This window comes from Nerophis ophidion, linkage group LG10 (assembly GCF_033978795.1).
Source record: "Nerophis ophidion isolate RoL-2023_Sa linkage group LG10, RoL_Noph_v1.0, whole genome shotgun sequence".
Taxonomy (NCBI): Eukaryota; Metazoa; Chordata; class Actinopteri; order Syngnathiformes; family Syngnathidae; genus Nerophis; species Nerophis ophidion.
The window spans coordinates 2817447-2841565 of record NC_084620.1 but is presented as its reverse complement, the minus strand read 5'-3'; the positions used below and the strand labels follow the sequence as shown (position 1 = coordinate 2841565).

General features: G+C 41.2%; 1 protein-coding gene across 1 annotated transcript in view; it reads right to left on the bottom strand.

The window, feature by feature from the left end:
• The window catches only part of lin7a (lin-7 homolog A (C. elegans)), a 71539-nt gene that overhangs the window by 2806 nt on the left and 44614 nt on the right, over positions 1-24119 (bottom strand). The window contains exons 3-6 of the mRNA XM_061912026.1: positions 16682-16800; positions 16065-16136; positions 4191-4400; positions 3911-4126 (exon numbers count right to left, since the gene is read on the bottom strand). Of these exons, the coding sequence (XP_061768010.1) occupies positions 3911-4126; positions 4191-4400; positions 16065-16136; positions 16682-16800 (617 nt within the window). The remainder of the gene's footprint in view (positions 1-3910; positions 4127-4190; positions 4401-16064; positions 16137-16681; positions 16801-24119) is intronic.

The window sequence follows — 24119 nt, the reverse complement described above, 5'->3', positions numbered from 1 at the left end:
GTTTGGTTTTGGAATTGGATTGCATTGTTATGGTATTGCTGTGTAGTGGTTTGTTGGATTGCTAAAAAAAATAAAACATTTAAAAAAATAAATAAATAAAATCGATTTTTTAAAAATGAGAATCGATTCTAAATCGCACAACATATTCGAATCGATTTTTTCCCACACCCCTACTTATTATACTCTAAAAATGTTGGTCTTACTTAAAAAATGCACACCTTCAGTTGTATTCAGTGTTAAAAAATATGATTTGTATACACATTAAAATATTTGACTTTCATGGCTCTCTCAGCCAAAAAGGTTCCCGACCCCTGATCTACAAAGATATAAAGAATTGCTATTGCGACATCCAGTGGATACATTTAGAACAGCTGTTTCTTTCATAAAAAAAAATTTGCAGGTAAATTTTTTTTACTTAGCAAGCTCATTGTCAGAGTTAGTTGGTGTCGAACCCCAAGATGCAGAGATGGAGGCAGGCATTGAATAAGAAAACATGATTGAATTAAAACCAAACAAGAACAAACAAAAGGGTTAAAACAAAAAGCGCGCACAAGGCGGATAACAAACAAAAGGAGCTTAGCATGGAAGCTAGCAAAAACAAAATGCTTAGCTTGGAGGCTAGCATAAACAGAACAGGGAGCAGAAGTCGTTACGTGTTGTACAAAGACAAAATAGGAAGCAGGGAACCAAAAAACCGTAAGCTACAAACATGTAATGAATGATAGCTTACCGCTACGCTGCAACGACACCACACGACAGGAGCGACAATACAATACAGAAGCGACATGCATTACGTGACAATAATCCAGCACTGACTGGAGGAACAAAGTAGGTACAAATAGGAGTGGGCTGATTGACACCAGGTGTGGCCAGGTGCCAATCAGCCGCAGCTGAGGAGAAACAGCGCCCAGGGAAAAACATAGGAAACAGACAAAATAAAAGCGCTGACAGGAAACACTACACACAGGAAACAAAGACAAATGCAGAGGGAAAAACTAAAACATAGAAAAACTGTCAGGGGGAAGCCTGACACTCATCCCGTGGGCCGGTGTAAAACATGTTCTCGGGCCGTACGTTTGACACCCCTGTATTGAAGTTTAAAAGGCAAGCAATTTCAAGCAGTGCATATATTTTTTCTGTCAAAATAAAAAAATCAATTATATTTCGTGAAAAAATATTAACTACTTTAGTGAAACATATAATTTCTAGGTATTTGCAGGCCGTGTAAAATGATCTGGCCCCCGGGCCTTGAGTTTGACACCTGTGCCTTAAACCAAATGGGGGTACGCGTACCACTGGGGGTACTTGAAGCTATGCTAAGGGGTACGTGAGATTTTTCAAAAAATATTCTAGAAATAGCAACAATTCAAAAATCCTTTATAAATATATTTATTGAATAATACCTTAACAAAATGTGAATGCAAGTTCATAAACTGTGAAAAGAAATGCAACGATGCAATATTCAGTGTTGACAGCTAGGTTTTTTGTGGACATGTTCCATAAATATTGATGTCAAAGATTTCTTTTTTTGTGAAGAAATGTGTTACGCCTGTTCGGCATTGTGATTCGATTCCCTCGAGGATGCGTCGAACAAGTGAACACAGCAAAAGTAAGATATGAACAATTTATTTAACAAAAAGGATCTATGAAACAAAATACTGGTGCTAATAAAAAGGCAAACCAAAGACGCTAGCATGAAAGCTAGGATAAACAAATAGTAAACTAAACTGGCACATAGGCACACAAAGAGGAAAACAAAACATTTAGCATGAGAGCTAAGATTGAATAAAAGTGCGCAGCGTGAGAGCTCACGAGAATAATACTGAAATTTGCATGTAAGCAAAAAACGCAAAGCAGACATCCCGTTGTGCATGAACAAACTTGGATCCCAGACTGACCAACAAAAGATGCAGGCTTATATAAGGCAGGTGATTAGTGAGGACAGGTGTGCAGGGCCGTGAGTAACAGGTGAAACTGATACGCTACCATGGTGACCAACTAAACAGGAAATAATAGGATCAGATGGAGAGTGTTGTTGTTGTTATTATCATTATCATCATCATCTTCATTATTTTATATGTATTACTGTCTTCATTTATTGTCATTGCTATTGATATTGTTCATATTGTTATTATTATTGTTATCATTATCGATATTATTATTGTTTAGTCATTGTTGATATTATCATTATTATTATTACGTCTATGACATCACCCAACTAGTTAAACTATATGAATTAGTATCAATGAGAGGAATACATTGAATTGTGTGTGTGTGTGTGTGTGTGTGTGTGTGTGTGTGTGTGTGTACAAACAATCCTATATGCAATTTGAGTAATACTAATTTTCTGCAAATGTAAAAACAAATATGAATTCTGACTAAAGAATTGGTGCCGATGGAAACTAAGAAAAGGGATTTGGGTCCACTATCTGGAGTACAGGGCAGGCGAGTGGGGGATCTTATGTTGGTGGATAACTCCTCTGGCAGGGGGCTCCCCTCGTCTCTTTTAATGCACAGCATAGGACACATAGGACACATAGGACACATAGGACACATAGGACACATAGGACACATAGGACACATAGGACACATAGGGCACATAGGGCACATAGGACACATAGGGCACATAGGGCACATAGCAAGAGTGGTCCTCAGGTCCTGTTGATCAGGGGCAGTAGCTCCACAGCCACAGATCCACTATTAACCACTAATATCAGTCAAAATGAAAGTTTGTTCCCATAGGCACCATAAACTGTTAATAATGTTTAGACAAAAGTGTATTTTATATATACTATTATATATATAGTATTTATATAGGTGTGTGTGTGTGTGTGGGATGGATATGTGTGTATTTTGGGTATATGCATGTGTGTATGTATGTGATTATGTGTATGTATGTGTATATATATATATATATATATGTATATATATAAATTGTATATATGTGTGTGTGTATATATGTGTGTTGTGTACATATGTGTGTGTACATATGTATATATGTAAGTGTGTGTGAATTTAAATGTATTTTATATAGACAATATATATCAGCAACCACTGAATTGAATTATATTATATATATTATTGTATTATATATTGTATATATATATATAGTATATGTATAGGGGTGGGACCTAATAAGTTTACTTCTTCCCACTCCCTTTTGAGCCAATCTTGACATCTACAAAAGATTAGGCACATGTAATGTTTTCAATGTAGGTGTAAAAATAATGTAGCTATATATTACTTTTGTATTTGATGTCATTCTCTTGTTTTGTTTGCATGGCTCAAAATAAACCCATTCATTCATTCATTCATTCAAGAGAAATAAAAATGGAACAATAAACAATAATATGTGCAGGATCCAATAACCGGATCTCAACAAAATGTTTAGAATTAAGTTGTTGAATCCAGACGGATCTCTATTACAATCCCCAAAGAGGGCACTTTAAGTTGATGATTACTTCTATGTGTAGAAATCTTAATTTATAATTGAATCACTTGTTTATTTTTTAACAAGTTTTCATTTTTTTTATATCTTTTTTTCCAAATAGTTCAAGAAAGACCACTACAAATGAGCAATATTTTGCACTGTTATACAATTTCTTCTTTATCTCTTTTTTTCAACCAAAAATGCTTTGCTCTGATTAGGGGGTACTTGAATTAAAACATTTTTCACAGGGGGTACATGACTGAAAAAAGGTTGAGAACCACTGCCTTAAACCACCGCTGCGCGCCCCAGAGGACAGTGAGGATGTCGGGGAATATTTGCCTCCATATTGTTTTCAGTGACAGAGCAAGAAGGGGTTCGGAATGCACCTCATCTTTCATGAATTAACATTTCAAATGCGCGTATAGGGAGTGGCATCCCTGGCCCCGCCCCCGCCGCCCTGAAAGCAGTGAAGCGCCTCACCTACGACATGTGGTTCTGCTGACTGGACAGGTTCTGCTGCTGCTGCTGCTGCATGAGAAGCTGCTGCTGCTGGCGCCGGCGGGCCGTGCGCAGCTTCTCGAAGCGGGCCTCCATCTCCTCCAGCACCTTCGGCGTGTAGCGGACCACCAGCTTGACGCTGTCCTTGGCCGCCTTCAGGAGCTCCACCGCCTTCTCATGGTGCTCGCCCTCCACGCTCTGAACAACAACAACCACCTCCCGTCACTTTGGAGCCCATAAAAGCGGTCCGTATCGGACGTACCACCCCGTTGACGGACAGCAGCTGGTCGCCCCGTTTGAGTCCGCCGTGACGCTCCGCCACCCCGCCGGGGATGATGCGGGAGATGTAGATGGGAGAGTTTTGCTCCTTGCCGCCCATCACGTTGAAGCCCAGGCCTTCCTCCGTCTTGGGAAGCTCCACAACCCGCGGGTGAGAGTGACCCTCGCTGGCGGCGAAGGCGGCCACCGTGGCCTGCATGGACGAGAACCACGCTGGTTAGCCGCTTAAAAAGTAACGTTTTAATCATTTCCTACAATTAATTTGTGTCCCTAGAACCAGTTTATAGGCACCAAACGTGACAAGAATCTGTCTTCTTCCTCACTTTGGAAAGTTTTAATGAGGTCATGAAGGAAAAACAGCCTTTCGCAGGCTTTGCTACACATCTTAAAAAGCTGTCAGTCAGTCACAGACGTGTGAGCTGTACATCTTTTTTCCCTCAGTGGCATACTTGCCAACCTTGACACCTCCAATTTCAGGAGGTGGGGGGTGGGGTGGGGCGTGGTTAAGAGGGGAGGCGTATATAGCTAGAATTCACCAAGTCAAGTATTTCATATATATATGTATATATATATATAAGAAATAAATACTTTACTTTCAGTGAATTCTAGCTACATATATATATATATATATGTATGTATATATATATATATATATATATATATATATATATATATATATATATATATATATATATATATGTCTTGATTGGATTATCCAGAGAATAGTGCTCGATACCGTGGTAGAGCGCAATATGTAGGTGTGGGAAAAAAATCACAAGACTACTTCATCTCTACAGATCTGTTTCATGAGGGGTTCCCTCAATCATCAGGAGATTTTAATGGAAGCATTCACATACAATGGTTTATATAGGGCACAGAGTGGGTGGGTACAGGCAGGCGTAGGGTGTGGTGATTGGCTCATGTGTTACCTAGGAGGTGTTTCCGTCTATGGCGGCATGTTGAAATGATTTCACTGCGCTTGTTAAGGGATGATAGATCTGGATGATATATAATAAACAGTTTCTCTTTTAAGCATAGGTTGCATCTTTTATTACCACTGTTGTATGGTGTGCTGGATGCAAGAATTTGCCATGTTATTGAATATTCAACATTATTGCCTTTGAGGTTACAAATGTGTTTGCTGAGTTCTGTAGAATTCTGCAAAGTCTGGTTTCTAAAGGAGGCGTTGTGATTATTCCATCTTGTTTTGAACGCTCCTTCGGTTAATCCTACGTACGTGTCGGATGTGTTAATGTCCTTGCGTATTACCTTTGCTTGGTAAACGACTGATGTCTGTAAGCACCTTCCGTTGAGAGGGCAATCAGGTTTCTTGCGACAGTTACATTCATTATTGGTTTCAGAGTCGTTTAGTCTGGGGGTAGGCAGTCCTTTTGCAATTGCTTTGTTGTGGTTTGAAATGATTTGTTGCATGTTATTCATACAGCTGTAGCTCAATTTAATGTTGTTCTTGTTGAATATTTTTCTTAGGGTGTTGCCTTTGGGGAAGTGTTTGTCGATCAGAGTGAGGAACTTGCGGCCGATGTTGGTTGAGACGCCTGCTTGTACCCACCCACTCTGTGCTCTATATAAACCATTGTATGTGAATGCTTCCATTAAAATCTCCTGATGATTGAGGGAACCCCTCATGAAACAGATCTGTAGAGATGAAGTAGTCTTGTGATTTTTTCCCACACCTACATATATATACATATATAATTTCACCTAAGAGAAATACTTGAATTTCAGTGTTCATGTATTTACACACACACACACACACGCACGCACACACACACACACACACACACACACACACACACACACACACACACACACACACACACACACACACACACACACACACACACACACGCACACACACGCACACACACACACACACACTCATTATTGAGTTAAGGGTTGAATTGTCCATCCTTGTTCTATTCTCTGTCACTATTTTTCTAACCATGCTGAACAACCTACCCTCTCTGATGACGCATTGCTGTGCGGCACGCACAAAAGTGCTTTCATCAAATGCACTAGAGTCTAGAATCCTCCATCTCTCCCTATCATGGCCCAGAACCGGTCAATCTTTGCTTCCTGAGAAAGATCTTCCCTGCCAAGCAATTGGTAGTCCACTACTTCTTCCCGGAGGCTATCCAGGTCCAATTGCAGCTGCGGGTTGGAATTTACAAGCGTATTTCTTCATCTTACTCGTCATCGGCGTCGCCATGGCTGTATCTTCCTAGGTCTTCTGCACTCTCTAAAAGCCGTAGATGTTATTGTCACATATGCATGTACCGTAGATGGCAGTATTGTCCTGTTTAAGAGTGTCACAACATTGCTGTTTATGGAAGATGAACTGCTTTATAGTAGACGAAAACATGACTGCTGTTGTTGTGTGTTGTTACTGCACTGGGAGGACATTAATGAAACTGCCTAACAATAAACCCACATAAGAAACGAAGAACTCGCCCTCGATAATTCTACAATTATAACGTCATTGGGCAGGCTCACTGATTATTTTGTGGGAAAGCGGACGTGAAAACAGGCTGTCGACACGTCACTCAGGTCCGCATTGAGCTGGAGGGGGCGTGGCCTCCGGCTCCGCCTGAATTTCGGGAGATTTTTGGGAGAAAATTTGTCCGGGGAGGTATTCGGGAGAGGCGCTGAATTTCGGGAGTCTCCCGGAAAATCCGGGAGGGTTGGCAAGTATGCTCAGTGGATATCACCAAATAGACCAGGAGTCCCCAAATTACGGCCTGTCAGCGTCCAAAATCCGGCCCGCAGGAAGTCCCAAGTTTAAAAAATTAAAAATAAATCAAATGAATTACAAGCTAGCAAAATGCTATATTTTCGAGGCTCACTGACACTTCAAATTGTCATTTAACGTAATGCAGGCTTCGCTACACATCTTAAATTGATGCCCGGAGCACTGCCAGCTATCCATCCATGAGTAACTGACATGGGAGATAAATGTTAGATACTTTCCTTTTTCTTCAGCTAATATTCTAACCCAGCAAGATGTTGCTTTTACTGTGTGACTGCAATGTTAGCACTTTAGCGAAACATAACTATGCTAGGGTTGTGAATGTTTGAAATCCTTATTTATGGGGATTTGCCATTATGATAGACAATTTGGGCTGAATTATAAATGTAAGACATCAGCCGTATTTGAAGACAGTTGTGAGGCTTGTCCCTGACAGTTTGGACAAGGTTTGGTTTTTCCTCTGTTTGTGTTATTATCTGTAAGCGCTCTTATTTTGTCTATTTCCGGCTTTTATCCCTGAGTGCTTTTACCCCTCAGCTGTGGCTGATTGGCACTGGGCCACACCTGGTGTCAATCAGCCAGATGCTATATAGACAAGCTTGTTCCTCCACTCTGGGCTGGATTATTGTCGTGTCGATGTCACCACTACCCGTCAATGTCATTTCTACTTGTCGTGTCAATGCAGTGTAGCGGTAAGCTATATTCGGTAGCTGTTTGTAGCTTACTGTCTTTTTGTTCCCTGCTTCCAGTTTTTTTGTACATAGCCAAGTTTGTTATCCGCCTCGTGCGCGCCTTTTGTTTTTACCCTTTTGGTTTGTTCTTGTTTTAGTGTTAATTAAATCATGTTTTGGAACGCAATGCCTGCCTCCTTCTCTGCAGCTTGGGGTTCGTCACAAACTCAACCTGACAACAGTAATGTCTTTGTTTTTAAGATAGCAACATTTCGTATCTTCAGACCTAAATGAACGGATGACTGGTACATTGAGGTTTTGCTCGAAGTCTTTCAATCAATCAATCGATTATTTATATAGCGCTAAATCAGTAGTGTCTCAAAGGGCTGCACAAACTACAACACAAACCACAACGACATCCTCGGTAGGCCCACATAAGGGCAAGGAAAACTCACACCCAGTGGGACGTCGGTGACAATGATGACTATGAGAAACCTTGGAGAGGACCGCATATGTGGGCAACCCTTTTGGCTCATTTAACAGTAATGCACACAATGACGTAAAGTAGGCTTCGCGCACATCTTAAAATATCTCTCTTCCATCAGTCAGCTACCGACATGAAAGCGCTCTGTTTGAACATGTTGTTCGTCCTTGGCCAATATACCTATTAACCTATTGTTAAAAGATTACAGTTGGTACAAAATGCGGCTGCTAGACTTTTGACAAGAACAAGAAAGTTTGATCACATTACGCCTGTACTGTATATACCTTTATATACATATATACATACATATATACCTATACTGTATATACCTTTATATACATATATACATACATATATACCTATACTGTATATACCTTTATATACATATATACATACATATATACCTATACTGTATATACCTTTATATACATATATACATACATATATACCTATACTGTATATACCTTTATATACATATATACATACATATATACCTATACTGTGTATACCTTTATATACATATATACATACATATATACCTATACTGTATATACCTTTATATACATATATACATACATATATACCTATACTGTATATACCTTTATATACATATATACATACATATATACCTATACTGTATATACCTTTATATACATATATACATACATATATACCTGTACTGGCTCACCTGCACTGGCTTCCTGTGCACTTAAGATGTGACTTTAAGGTTTTACTACTTACGTATAAAATAGTACACGGTCTAGCTCCATCCTATCTTGCCGATTGTATTGTACCATATGTCCCGGCAAGAAATCTGCGTTCAAAAGACTCCGGCTTATTAGTGATTCCTAGAGCCCAAAAAAAGTCTGCGGGCTATAGAGCGTTTTCCGTTCGGGCTCCAGTACTCTGGAATGCCCTCCCGGTAACAGTTCGAGATGCTACCTCAGTAGAAGCATTTAAGTCTCACCTTAAAACTCATCTGTATACTCTAGCCTTTAAATAGACCTCCTTTTTAGACCAGTTGATCTGCCGCTTCTTTTCTTTCTCCTATGTCCCCCCCTCCCTTGTGGAGGGGGTCCGGTCTGATGACCATGGATGAAGTACTGGCTGTCCAGAGTTGAGACCCAGGATGGACCGCTCGCCTGTATCGATTGGGGACATCTCCACGCTGCTGATCCGCCTCCGCTTGAGATGGTCTCCTGTGGACGGGACTCTCGCTGCTGTCTTGGATCCGCTTGAACTGAACTCTCGCGGCTGTGTTGGAGCCACTATGGATTGAACTTTCACAGTATCATGTTAGACCCGCTCGACATCCATTGCTTTCGGTCCCCTAGAGGGGGGGGGGGGGGGGGGGGGGGTTGCCCACATCTGAGGTCCTCTCCAAGGTTTCTCATAGTCAGCATTGTCACTGGCGTCCCACTGGATGTGAATTCTCCCTGCCCACTGGGTGTGAGTTTTCCTTGCCCTTTTGTGGGTTCTTCCGAGGATGTTGTAGTCGTAATGATTTGTGCAGTCCTTTGAGACATTTGTGATTTGGGGCTATATAAATAAACATTGATTGAAATGCTGTTGAAATGTGTGTGTAACGTTAGCATTGTAGCTAACAGAGCTATGCTAGTGTTGCTAACGTTGTGTCCTCCCGCCCCACAATGACGTATGTGATATATTTCCCATCGTGGAGTTAAAAGGCGACCTTCAACAATTTTTCTCAAGGTCCTTGGGCAATACGAAACAATTCGGCAAACACACACATACAACACACAAACACACACACTGCTGGAGGCTTCTTTTTTTTTCAATTTACACAGTCTCGTCCTCTCCACAAAGGACAGTGCTCTTTTTCCGCAAGCCCTAGGCTGAGAGGGTGCGCGTCGGGCTGGCATTTGCAACCTGAGCACGGTTTCACACCTCTTTCATCATCGCTCTGGCTGCCCGACTGGACACTTTATTAGGGACACAATCTAATGAAAACATAGTCTATTTGTTATATTACCTGTTTAGTCTGTGTGCAGCACTGCTTGCCTACTGTATTCTATTTCAATCAATCAATCAATGTTTACTTATATAGCCCTAAATCACTAGTGTCTCAAAGGGCTGCACAAACCACCACCACATCCTCGGTAGGCCCACATAAGGGCAAGGAAAACTCACACCCAGTGGGACGTCGGTGACAATGATGACTATGAGAACCTTGGAGAGGAGGAAAGCAATGGATGTCGAGCGGGTCTAACATGATACTGTGAAAGTTCAATCCATAATGGATCCAACACAGTCGCGAGAGTCCAGTCCAAAGCGGATCCAACACAGCAGCGAGAGTCCCGTTCACAGCGGAGCCAGCAGGAAACCATCCCAAGCGGAGGCGGATCAGCAGCGCAGAGATGTCCCCAGCCGATACACAGGCAAGCAGTACATGGCCACCGGATCGGACCGGTTTTTAGTTGCTGCTACAAACACCCTCCGTTCCCTGAGGCCACGTGCTAATCATTTAAAGGAATACAACAGATGCATAAAATACGTCTTTAATTGATTAAATATCGACATGAATTGTATCTACTTATTTATTTTACGTGTTCTAATTATAGTATAGCTCGGTTGGTAGAGCGGCCGTGCCAGCAACTTGAGGGTTCCAGGTCCGATCCCCGCTTCCGCCATCCCTACTCACTGCTGTTGTGTCCTTGGGCAAGACACTGTGCCCACCTGCTCCCAGTGCCACCCACACTGGTTTAATTGTAACTTAGATATTGGGTTTCACTATGTAAAACGATTTGAGTCACTAGAGAAAAGCGCTATATAATTTTGTCCTTTTTCTCCATTTTTCATCCAATTCAAACCACTTCACTTTCAAAATGCATGACACACATGCTGACATTTTCTTATTTATCAAACATCCCCACACTTCCAGGAATTCCATATTTTCCAGGACATTTATTACCATGCGAAATGAAAACACAATTTAAATGTCAACTTTTCTCAACCATTTTAAACCATTCCGACATCAAAACATGCCACTCATCCTGGGCATTCGAACTAACAATGTTCCAAAAGTTCACGTTTTTCTCGAAATTCCCCCTTTTCTGTAACTCTAAGTCTCTTTTGAAAAGTGGTACTACTTTCATATTTCTCAGCGGATTTAAACTGTTCCAAAGTCAGAAAGTCTCTGTTTCAGTCATTTGCTGTCATGCTACCGAAGCAGCTTTTTAGCTGTATTTTCTGGTATATGTCAAATATGTCGTTACTTGAAGCAGTCTTACTGTTATCAGGTTAGCTTTTTCGGCAAATTTTGCAGGTGTATTCCACATAGTTAAAGGCTTACTGAAATGAGATGTTCTTATTTAAGCGGGGATAGCAGGTCCATTCTATGTGTCATACTTGATCATTTCGCGATATTGCCATATTTCTGCTGAAAGGATTTAGTAGAGAACACACGATGATAAAGTCCGCAACTGTTGGTTGCTAATAAAAAAGCCTTGCCTTTACCGGAAGTAGCAGACGATGTGCGCGTGACGTCACGGGTTGTAGGGCTCCTCACATCCTCACATTGTTTATAATCATGGCCACCAGCAACGAGAGCGATTCGGACCGAGAAAGCGACAATTTCCCCAATAATTTGAGCGAGGATGAAAGATTTGTGGACGAGGAAAGTTAGAGTGAGGCACTAAAAAAAAAAGCAACGGCTCCGGGCGGCGGCAGTGGTAGCGTTTCAGATGTAATTAGACACATTTACTTGGATAATTCTGGAAAATCCCTTATCTGCTTTTTGTTTTTGGGAGTGCTCAGAGAGTATGGGGTATCGGACTGTCTTATTGTGGCGGTCCGCTCCCTGTATGATCAGTGCCTGAGCTTGGTCCGCATTGCCGGCAGTAAGTCGAACACATTTCCAGTGAGGGTTGGACTCCGCCAAGGCTGTCATTTGTCACCGATTCTGTTCATAACTTTTACGGACAGAATTTCTAGGCGCAGTCAAGGCGTTGAGGGGTTCCGGTTTGGTGACCGCAGGATTAGGTCTCTGCTTTTTGCAGATGATGTGGTCCTGATGGCTTCATCTGGCCGAGATCTTCAGCTCTCACTGGATCGGTTCGCAGCCGAGTGTGAAGCGACCGGAATGAGAATCAGCACCTCCAAGTCCGAGTCCATGGTTCTTGCCCGGAAAAGGGTGGAATGCCATCTCCGGGTTGGGGAGGAGACCCTGCCCCAAGTGGAGGAGTTCAAGTACCTAGGAGTCTTGTTCACGAGTGGGGGAAGAGTGGATCGTGAGATCGACAGGCGGATCGGTGCGGCGTCTTCAGTAATGCGGACGTTGTACCGATCCGTTGTGGTGAAGAAGGACCTGAGCCGGAAGGCAAAGCTCTCAATTTACCGGTCGACCTACGTTCCCATCCTCACCTATGGTCATGAGCTTTGGGTCATGACCGAAAGGATAAGATCACGGGTACAAGCGGCCCAAATGAGTTTCCTCCGCCGTGTGGCGGGTCTCTCCCTTAGAGATAGGGTGAGAAGCTCTGCCATCCGGGAGGAACTCAAAGTAAAGCCGCTGCTCCTCCACATCGAGAGGAGCCAGATGAGGTGGTTCGGGCATCTGGTCAGGATGCCCCCCCAATGCCTCCCTAGGGAGGTGTTTAGGGCACGTCCAACCGGTAGGAGGCCAAGGGGAAGACCCAGGACACGTTGGGAAGACTATGTCTCCCGGCTGGCCTGGGAACGCCTCGGGATCCCCCGGGAGGAGCTAGACGAAGTGGCTGGGGAGAGGGAAGTCTGGGCTTCCCTGCTTAGGCTGTTGCCCCCGTGACCCGACCTCGGATAAGCGGAAGAAGATGGATGCTTTTTGTTTTAATAGTGTTTTAGTGAGATTGGAAAGTCACACCTGAAAGTTGGACGCCAGTGTCTCAGAGAGAAGCCAATGGAGGAGCCAAGATCACAGCTGCCTTTTAGACAGCTGCAGGAGGAGGTCCCACAATCCACTGTAGTCTCCGGTAAGAGCCGACTTAATATCACAATTTTCCCATCCAAAAACTTGCTGGTTGACGTAGAGAAACATGTTCGCTTGACCGCTCTGTGTTAAAGCTTCACAACAAAGAAACACCGGCTCTGTCTCGGTGCTAAAGGCAGCTGCAATCCACCACTTTCCACCAACAGCATTATTCTTTATAGTCTCCATTATTAATTGAACAAATTGCAAAAGATTCAGCAACACAGATGTCCAAAATACTGTGTAATTATGTGATGTAAAGAGTGAAGTGAAGTGAAGTGAATTATATTTATATAGCGCTTTTCTCAAGTGACTCAAAGCGCTTTACATAGTGAAACCCAATATCTAAGTTACATTTAAACCAGTGTGGGTGGCACTGGGAGCAGGTGGGTAAAGTGTCTTGCCCAAGGACACAACGGCAGAAACTAGGATGGCACAAGCGGGAATCGAACCTGCAACCCTCAAGTTGCTGGCACGGCCACTCTACCAACTGAGCTATGCCGCCCCACAAGAGAGACTACTTTTAGCCGTGTGTGGTGCTGGGCTAATATGTCCGCTACAACCCGAGACGTCATCATAAGCGTCATCATTACGCAACGTTTTCAACAAGAAACTCCGCGGGAAATTTAAAATTGTAATTTAATAAACTAAAGCGGCCGTATTGGCATGTGTTGCAATGTTAATATTTCATCATTGATATATTAACTATCAGACTGCGTGGTCGCTAGTAGTGGGTGTAAGTAGGCCTTTAAATATTTTGTTACCTCACGCATGCTAATTATAGAATGTTAACGTTAGCATTGGGGTTGTTCGGCACACCAGTATTGGTATAGTACCACAATACTAACTAATCATATTCAGTGTCGGCAGTGTTATCGCTACTTCTAAATCACTAATCCTCGCCTCCATGGCGACAAATAAAGTAAGTTTGTTACGACTATCATCCCTGCAGGACAAGGAATAGCTAAACATGCTTCACGACACACCGTACGTAGCTCACTGGCGTCAAAATGTAAACAAATGCCGTTGGTGGTTCTACACCTAACATCTACTGTAATGATATCAAGTACAGGAGTGTATCTAGTCGATACTGCTATGATTACATCAGTATTTTTTAGCATGACAAAATCTATTTCTGTTTTTTTTAAATGTATTTTAAGTTTATAAACTCAGGAAATATGTCCTTGGACACAGGAGGACTTTGAATATGACCAAAAGTATGATCCTGTAACGACTTGGTATCGGTTTGATGCATAAAGTTTTGGTATCATCCAAAACTAATAATAGTAAAGCATCAAAACAACAGAAGAATAAGTGATTTTTACATTTTAACAGAATTGTCGATAGAAAATGTTGAAAGACAAAGTAAGCTGATTTTGAAAGTAAAAGAACAAGTAGATTAATAATTCATTTTCTACCACTTGTCTTTAATAATTTTGACAAAATTATAGAATGGAAAATGACACAGTATGTTACTGCATATGTCAGCAGCTAAATTAGAAGTCTGTTTGTTTACTTACTACTAAAAGAAAAGTTGTCTTTTTTGTTCACTATTTTATTTAAGGACAAACTTGCAATAAGAAACATATGTTTAATATACCGGAAGATTGTTTGTTAAAATAAGGCCAATAATGCAATTTTTTGTGGTCTCCTTTATTTAGAAAAGCATCAAAATACATTTTGGTACCGGTACCGGTACCAAAATACTGGTATCGGTGAAACACGAGTTAGCATGTTAGTATGCTAGCTTTTATGGCTTGTTTTACACACTCAAAAGTGAGAAATGTTGTTACTTGACGCTATCTGGCTAGCGTGCTAACTGTATGCATTTCGGTTCACCTTCGGCTTTTCAGCATTCAGGCACAATTTCAACCAAAATTTCATTTTCTAGTTGTATAAAGTATTTTACACATATACTATTCAGATTTTTATTCTGCTGTCTTTTTTCGGCCGTCTTTTTCAAATTTACCTCCAAAATACACCCTGAAATAACTTTAGATAAAACTGTTACCAAGTTGTGTGCAAATTGTGGATATGCATTCAAGGAAAACATTTCAAAAACGTTCCTGGACGACATTTTGACAATATAATTGCATTTGTGTACAACTGTTGGAGTATTTTCTTAAGCAAATTTCCAATATGCAAGTGAATACCACTATTCTCTGGATTATCCAGAGAATAGTGGTATCGCGCAATATGTATGTGTGGGAAAAATCACAAGACCTCCTTTAGAAACCAGACCTTGCGGAACGCCACAGAACTCAGCAAGCACATTTGGAACCTCAAAGACAATAATGTTGAATATTCAATAACATGGCAAATTCTTGCATCCAGCACACCTTACAATGGTGGCTATAAACGATGCAACCTATGCTTAAAAGACAAACTGTTTATTATATATCATCCAGACCTGTCATCCCTCAACAAGCGCAGTGAAATCAGAACTGTTTCATGAGGGGTTCCCTCAATCATCCATCCATCCATCCATTTTCTACCGCTTATTCCCTTTTGGGGTCGCGGGGGGCGCTGGCGCCTATCTCAGCCAAAATCGGGCGGAAGGCGGGGTACACCCTGGACAAGTCGCCACCTCATCGCAGTCCCTCAATCATCAGATTTTTTAAATGCAAAAAATGTCCTCATGATTGAGGGAACCCCTCATGAAACAGTTCTGTAGAAATGAAGTAGTCTTGTGATTTTTTCCCCACACATGCACATATACATATACACACCAACACAAAACAATGTTAAATAATGTAAAAAATCATTTATCAAACATAGATGTTTTAAACAAATATTTTTGCATTATACTATTTTATTTTACTAAATATTATTAAACAGTTTTTTTTATTGCTGACTTTTCAGCATAGCTCTTATAGCACAAATCTTTCCACATTTAATACATTGTTTCCACAGCAAAATGTTTGGTTTCTTGAAAACTGTACATAAATGCAACCTTGCTGTGTTGTTACCTTGGCGGTGGCTCTGGCCTGATACTCTGGGCAGCCGTTGACGGTGATGGTTTCATGCATGTACTGGTACACCTGACAGGGGTAACGACACATTGTGTTAGAGCGTCTTTTAAAGACACTTTGTTACAGCGCATGCCAAGAAAAACCTCTTTTAAATGAAGCTGTTTAAATTGATTTCACAGTGAATCAGTCAGCCATGCTGCATTAAAGAGCGTATAAAGGCGCAGGAGCTCTGTCGTGAATGTTCTACATTGTAAACATGGAGGGTACTTGAGGCATGACTGCCACTAATGGACATAATTACTGCAGCGGGTCGTGAAAGGTGAAGGTGCAGGTGAACTTCTACTGCAATGTACTGCAATGTGGAAACGAGAGGACGCTATTCTTCCATGATGGCAGCCTTTAAATGCAAAAGGTGATTGAAGATCATCAGCAATATCAGCTCGCTCTCAAAGCTTGGCATCGTTCGCGGCCCGTTTGCTCGTCTTCCTTTTCTTTTTCCCCCCGACCAGGAGGCTGATTTGTCGAGACGAGTCTCCGCCGCCACCAGGAGACGAGTCATCCAACTGTCTTCTCAGTAGATGAAGTGCACGGTGACGCCAGCGTCCCCTCCTTACCTCTCTGATCGCTGTGCAGAACTCGCTCTGCAGCACTTTCTTCAGGGACTGCAGTTTGTGACCCGGAACGTCGCCCGACTCCTGCAGCTTCTCCAGCAGCTCGATGGCTCGGGCAACATCTGGCGGAGAAAGCAGAACATCTGTGAGGAGGTCACGCTTCAGACTAAAATAAAACCCAACAACACGATTTAATTAACTCGAATACTACATGAATGGGGGGAGGGAACATATCAGTAGCTTCATGGTTACATAGTTTTAAAAAAAAAGTGGATTTTGTACTTATAACAAATAATGGGGGGGCATAGCTCGGTTGGTAGAGCGGCTGTGCCAGCAACTTGAGGGTTGCAGGTTCGATTCCCGCTTCCGCCATCCTAGTCACTGCCGTTGTGTCCTTGGGCAAAACACTTTACCCACCTGCTCCCAGTGCCACCCACACTGGTTTAAATGTAACTTAGATATTGGGTTTCACTATGTAAAGCGCTTTGAGTCACTAGAGAAAAGCGCTATATAAATATAATTCACTTCACTAATATACCGTATTTTCCAGACAATACTTTTTTCCAACGCTTTGAACACCGTGGCTTATAAACGTGTGCAGCTAATTTATGGATTTTTCTTCGCTAACGTCCATAATTCTTTGTATTCAAAAAACAGTTTTCATAACACTGACAGACACACTGAAAAGGTGTACTTTTATTTGTGCTATGGCACCATCTTTTGGACCAGTTATCTCACTGCAAGTTGAAAATGAACTTTTTGTTTAGTGCCATGAACCGGAAGTAAATACCATTTTGTCTACTATTTTTAAGTTGTAAGTTTTACGATATAACTAAAACAATTCATATTTACAAAAACTCCCTATGTGTAATGTCTGTGGGAGTGTTTTCATGCTATTGTAATGTAATCAAACTGGAGCTGTTACCATTAGCAAATATGCTAACACCTTTACAGGTGTCTGTATTAGTATGATTAACTTACAATGGCATTCCTTTTGTAACGTTTCGGTTTTGTAATTTCCCTGAGGTCACAATTACAATATCATTTGTACTGGCATATACCTGTAGCTTATAGCCTGGAGCAGCTAATGCATGTAAACATTTTTTGTCCATCTAAAATTTGGTAGGTGCGGCTGGAATACCTGTATGCTCTATAGTCCAGAAACTACACTAATTTAGTACAGGGGTGTCCAAATTTTTACCACTGAGGGCCGTTTTGATAGTTTTCATTTTCAAAACCGATGTTTTCGGTCGATCCCATACCTGGGAGGGTCTTAATCATGAATATGTTGAAAATAAATCATGATTTTATTTTATTTTTTTTAAATATTTTTGAACACTTAAATCTGTCAATCCATTTCAGGTCTATCTATCCTAATAAAATAAAAAAAAATTAAATCTGTTTTCCCTCTGTCTGCTCCTTTTTTCTGTCAGCTCCTCTTTTGCCAATGTTAATGTAATTTTAGTGTTCACGTTTTTAAATGTTTGTTATTGTAGCAATACGGTCATAAAGTTAGAGATTTTGGTGATTTCTGATCGTTTGTGAGGGCACCAAAGGGTCTTCTGTGTGTGGGTGCGTGTTGGCAGAGCAAGGCATACAGGACAGTTCAGCTTATTGTTTTGGCTTGTTGATAAAGAGAAAGTTGATCCATCACCCCCTTGTTGTGTTTGTTTTATATACAGTATTGTACAAACCCTGTTTCCATATGAGTTGGGAAATTATGTTAGATGTAAATACAAACTGAATAAAATGATTTGCAAATCATTTTCAACCCATATTCAGTTGAATATGCTACAAAGACAACTTACTTGATGTTCAAACTGATAAAAAATGTTCTGTTCCAAATAATCATTCACTTTAAAATTTGATGCCAGCAACACGTGACAAAGAAGTTGGGAAAGGTGGCAATAAATACTTTTAAGGTTGAGGAATGCTCATCAAACACTTATATGGAACATCCCACAGGTGTGCAGGCTAATTGGGAACAGTTGGGTGCCATGATTGGGTATAAAAACAACTTCCATGAAATGCTAAGTATTTCACGAACAAGTATGGGGTGAGGGTCACCACTTTGTAAGCAAATTGTAAAACAGTTTTAGAACAACATTTCTCAACAAGCTATTGCAAGGAATTTAGGGATTTTACCACTTGCGATCCATAAAATCATCAAAAAGGTTCCGAGAATCTGGAGAAATCACTGCACATAAGCAATGATATTACAGACTTTTGATCCCTCAGGCGGTACTGCATCAAAAACTGACATCAGTGTGTAAAGGATATCACCGCATGGGCTCAGGAACACTTCATAAAACCACTGTCAGTAACTACAGTTGGTCGGTACATCTGTAAGTGCAAGTTAAAACTCTACTATGCAAAGCTAAACCCATTCATCAACAACACCCTGAAACGCCGCCAGCTTGGCTGAGCCCGAGCTCACCTAAGATGGACTGATGCAAAGTGGAAAGGTGTTCTGTGGTCTGACGAGTCCACATTTCAAATATATTTGGAAACAGAGGACGTGGTGTCCTCCAGAACAAAGAGGAAAATAATTTGGATTGTTATAGGGGCAAAGTTCAAAAGCCAGCATGTGTGATGGTATGGGGGTGTATTAGTGCCCAAGGCATGGGTAACTTACACATCTGTGAAGGCACCATTAATGCTGAAAGGTACATACAGGTTTTGGAGCGACATATGTTGTCATCCAAGCAACGTTATCATTGCTTATTTCACCAAGACAATGCCAAGCCACGTGTTACAACAGCGTGGCTTCGTAGTAAAAGAGTGCGGGTACTTTCCTGGCCCGCCTGCAGTCCAGACCTGTCTCTCATCGAAAATGTGTGGCACATTATGAAGCGTAAAATACGACAGCGGAGCCCCCGGACTGTTGAACGACTGAAGCTCTACATAAAACAAGAATGGGAAATAATTCCACTTTCAAAGCTTCAACAATTAGTTTCCTCAGTTCCCAAACGTTTATGGAGTGTTGTTAAAAAAAAAAAAGGTGATGTAACACAGTGGTGAACATGCCCTTTCCCAACTACTTTGGCATGTGTTGCAGCCATGAAATTCTATGTTAATCATTATTTGCGAAAAAGAAATAATGTTTATGAGTTTGAACATCAAATATCTTTTCTTTTTAGTGCATTCAATTGAATATGGGTTGAAAAGGATTTGCAAATCATTGTATTCCGTTTATATTTACCTCTACTGCCATCATTTCCCAACTCTAATGGAAACGGGGTTTGTATATATAGCACTTTATGTTGTTTAAAGTGCACAAACCTTCACTAAAATATGGACTTTTGTCGAGACTGGAACTCATTATTCATATTTACAAAGTTTCTTATTAATAAATTTGTTTCACTATGCAAACCTTTGTCGAACATAATTGGTTCGTAAATCAAGGTTCCACTCTATAGACCAGGGGTGGGCAAACTTTGTGGCCCAGGGGCCACATTGGCTGTTGAAATTTGACGGACGGGCTGGGCAAGGACATGATACAAATAATGTCTGTTGGAACGGAGAGTAAGCTTCTCAAACATGGGCTGTTTTAATCATAATACATCTATTTTTAACAATATATCAACGAAATGGTACAAATGGTATTAAAGGCTTAATCCATTCTCTTTTAGTGGAAGCAGTGTTGTGGTTCACCCTTTTTTCACTAGTGCGTCCAAGTCTAGTATTAGTTTTGTTGTGGCAATTCTCAAAACAGATCTTTGCTCAATCTGCTCAATATTTGGCGGGCCGGACGAAAGGGACCAACAGGCCGGATGTGGCCCAAAGGCAGTTTGCCCACCCCTGCTGAAAACATTTAGAAAATGTACACATGTATGTTCTGTTAAACCAGGGGTCAACAACCCAAAACGTCGAAAGAGCCATACTGGACCAAAAGTACAAAAAACTAATCCGTCTGGAGCCGCAAAAAAATAAAAGCCTTATACAAGGCAACACATGACCTAAGTGTCTATATTAGCTATAATACAATCAAAAATACTATTTGTCGCAGGCTGAAGCAAATTTTCCTTGACAGAAATGTTGAGATTTAATATTTATTCTTTGCATTTTTACAAAATTAGAAACCATTACTAAATCAGAGGCTACTCAGAACGTGAAATAACTCCTGGAAATTACTGGCTTTTAATAGCCAAAGGTATAGATATGTGTCCAAGTTAAAAGGAAATGGCAAGCTGTCTTATTTTAATAGATTCATTACAATCTTTGGCAAGCTAGGTAATGTTTGCTGTGGTCTGGAACAACATGGTAACGTTTGCTGTGGTCTGGAACAACATGGCTCACAAACAACGTTCTGAAATGCAGCCAATATTACATACAGATAATGTGTCCTGAGACATGCAAAACTAAATTATATACAAAGAAGATAAAAGTAAAGGATATTAAATGAGCTCAGATATACCTACAAATGAGACATAATGACGCAATATGTACATACATGTAGCCTAAATAGCATGTTAGCATTGATTAGGCCCTCCAAGATCTTTTCTCCCCCAGGACCAGGAGACATCACAGCTGACTCTTCTCACCCTAGACACAAACTATTCTGACCTCTCGCCTCAGGCAGGAGACTACGGTCCATCCAGACCCACACCTCCCGCCACCTGAACAGTTTTTTCCCCTTCGGCCATCAGACACATGAACAATAACAAGATCTGATAGCTCAGTTACAGCTCATCTTATTAACTATTCTGTCTTATATGTCTTTTATGTTGCACGATTGCACCAAGAAAAATTTGTAGTTTGTGAACCCGTTCTCAAACAATGGCAATAAAAACTATTCTGATTCGGATTAGCTTGCAGTCATGCACTGACCAAATATGCCTGATTCGCACTCCACGCAAGTCAATAACATCAACAAAGCGCACTTTTGTGCATTCACGCACAGCATAAAATGACAAAGAAGGAGTGTAAGATTTTACATGTAAACAAACTGTTGCGTCACAGTCCACACTATGGTGAGTTCGAGAACCGCCAAAATTAGTAGGACAAAACGACGTTCACCAAATACTCTCATCGGTGAAGCATAAACACAAACATAAACAGTGGGCTTTCTTTTTTCTTTTTTTTGTCCTGTCCAGCTTCTCAGGCAAATCATATAGTTGATGTAGATGCCCGTATCGGCTGTTCAGATTTACTTTACAAAAGAGAAGTGTAGGATACTTCTTTTGTTGCCTTATTTGAATTTGACTTTATTAAATGTATTTATATTATCTTTTGGGGCAGCCGGGCCGGAGCAGGAGGGGATAGAAAGAGAACAAAAGGAAGACAGAGGGGGAAATTGTAGGGATAAGAGTGGGATTAGACAGAGAGACACAAACAACAACAGCAAACACAACAATAACAACAACAACAATAGAACAACACCAGCACATACAGTATGTACAAATATGATCGTAAAAGTGATAGCAAATAAGCAGTTAGTGAAATAAATAATATAGTAATGACAATGAGCATTTTTACACTAAAACTGGAGCAATACAAATACCAATAGAAAAAGCGCTATTGATCATGAACAAAACCAATAGTTGACCTCTATTAACAACAATACAGTTGTTCAAATGCAACAATACGTATACATAATGACAGCTAGAAAGATAATAAAAATAAATAAATAAATGAAATCAAAAAATAAATAAATAAATAAAAAAGAAGGAATACCGAAAGATGAAAGGGAAGAGAGAGAGGCAACCTATATTAATCTTGTAGATTGTTATAGTAACAATGGTTTAAGCTCTGTCAATATGCCTTGTGTTACCCAGTTTACCCTAGGGCAACAACATTGATATATGTTTGATGATACATGATTATGTGCATGAGTGTATGTATGTACAGTATATGTACTTGTATATGAACACAATGTGTATATGAATGTTTGTACAGTAAATGTATATGTAAAGTATATGTATGTTTGTTTGTACAGTGAATGTATATGTACAGTATGTGTATTTTTGTATCGTGAATGTGCGTGTGGATGGACGGACTTGGAGTATAGGTATGTAATGTATTTGTGTACGTATGTGGGAGCGTAGGTACCAATGTATGGACGTTTGTATGTATGAATAACGGTGTGTGTGTGTGTGTGAGTATATGTGTGTTTGTATGTATGAATAACGGTGTGTGTGTGTGTGTGTGAGTATATGTGTGTTTGTATGTATGAATAACGGTGTGTGTGTGTGTGTGTGTGAGTATATGTGTGTTTGTATGTATGAATAACGGTGTGTGTGTGTGTGTGTGTGTGTGTGTGAGTATATGTGTGTTTGTATGTACAATATATTTGACTCCCAGTGTGCGTGGGAGCCAGAGTGTGGCCCCAGCCGCCCAGAGAGTCCAACCCAAACAGCAGGTGTGGCGCCCAGGGAACCAGGGACCACCGGCCCCACGCAGCCCGGCCCACCGCGCCGCCCGGTAGAGCCGGCAGCAGGCCGCAGACAGACGCCTGGCAGAGAACAGGGCACGAGAGAAGCAGCGGACGGTCAGACCCCAAGCCAGCGAGAGAGAACCCACCACACGGGCAGAAAGAGGGGACAGAGTGGGCTTTCTATTGGGAAGGTTTGTGTCATTTTTGTCATAAAAAAAAACCCATACCTAAACAATAAAATTATTTCCTCCCATCTTTTTCAATTTTCAATCTTTTTTAAAGATGCTCCAGAGAGCCACCACTAGGGCGGCACTAAAGAGCTGCATGCGGCTCGAGAGCCACGGATTGCTGAACCCCGTGTTAAACCATTTATGGTAACTTTTTAGACCAGTTGATCTGCCGTTTCTTTTCTTTTTCTTCTATGTCCCACTCTCCCTTGTGGAGGGGGTCCGGTCCGATCCGGTGGCCATGTACTGCTTGCCTGTGTATCGGCTGGGGACATCTCTGCGCTGCTGATCCGCCTCCGCTTGGGATGGTTTCCTGCTGGCTCCGCTGTGAACGGGACTCTCGCTGCTGTGTTGGATCCGCTTTGGACTGGACTCTCGCGACTGTGTTGGATCCATTATGGATTGAACTTTCACAGTATCATGTTAGACCCGCTCGACATCCATTGCTTTCCTCCTCTCCAAGGTTCTCATAGTCATCATTGTCACCGACGTCCCACTGGGTGTGAGTTTTCCTTGCCCTTATGTGGGCCTACCGAGGATGTCGTAGTGGTTTGTGCAGCCCTTTGAGACACTAGTGATTTAGGGCTATATAAGTAAACATTGATTGATTGATTGATTGATGTCCTTGTTATATTTTTTGTTTTAAAACATCTTAACAAGGTTGCAAACAACCTTTTTATGGCACATAAACACTGTGGCTGTTCTTATGAATCACAGAAAAATTCAACATAATTGTGAATTACACTAAGACAGCGCGTGATTGATTTTAGACTGCATGCGACATTACAGCAATTTAAAAAAGAAAATCCATAGACTCTTCATGTGCTCCACAGCGAGT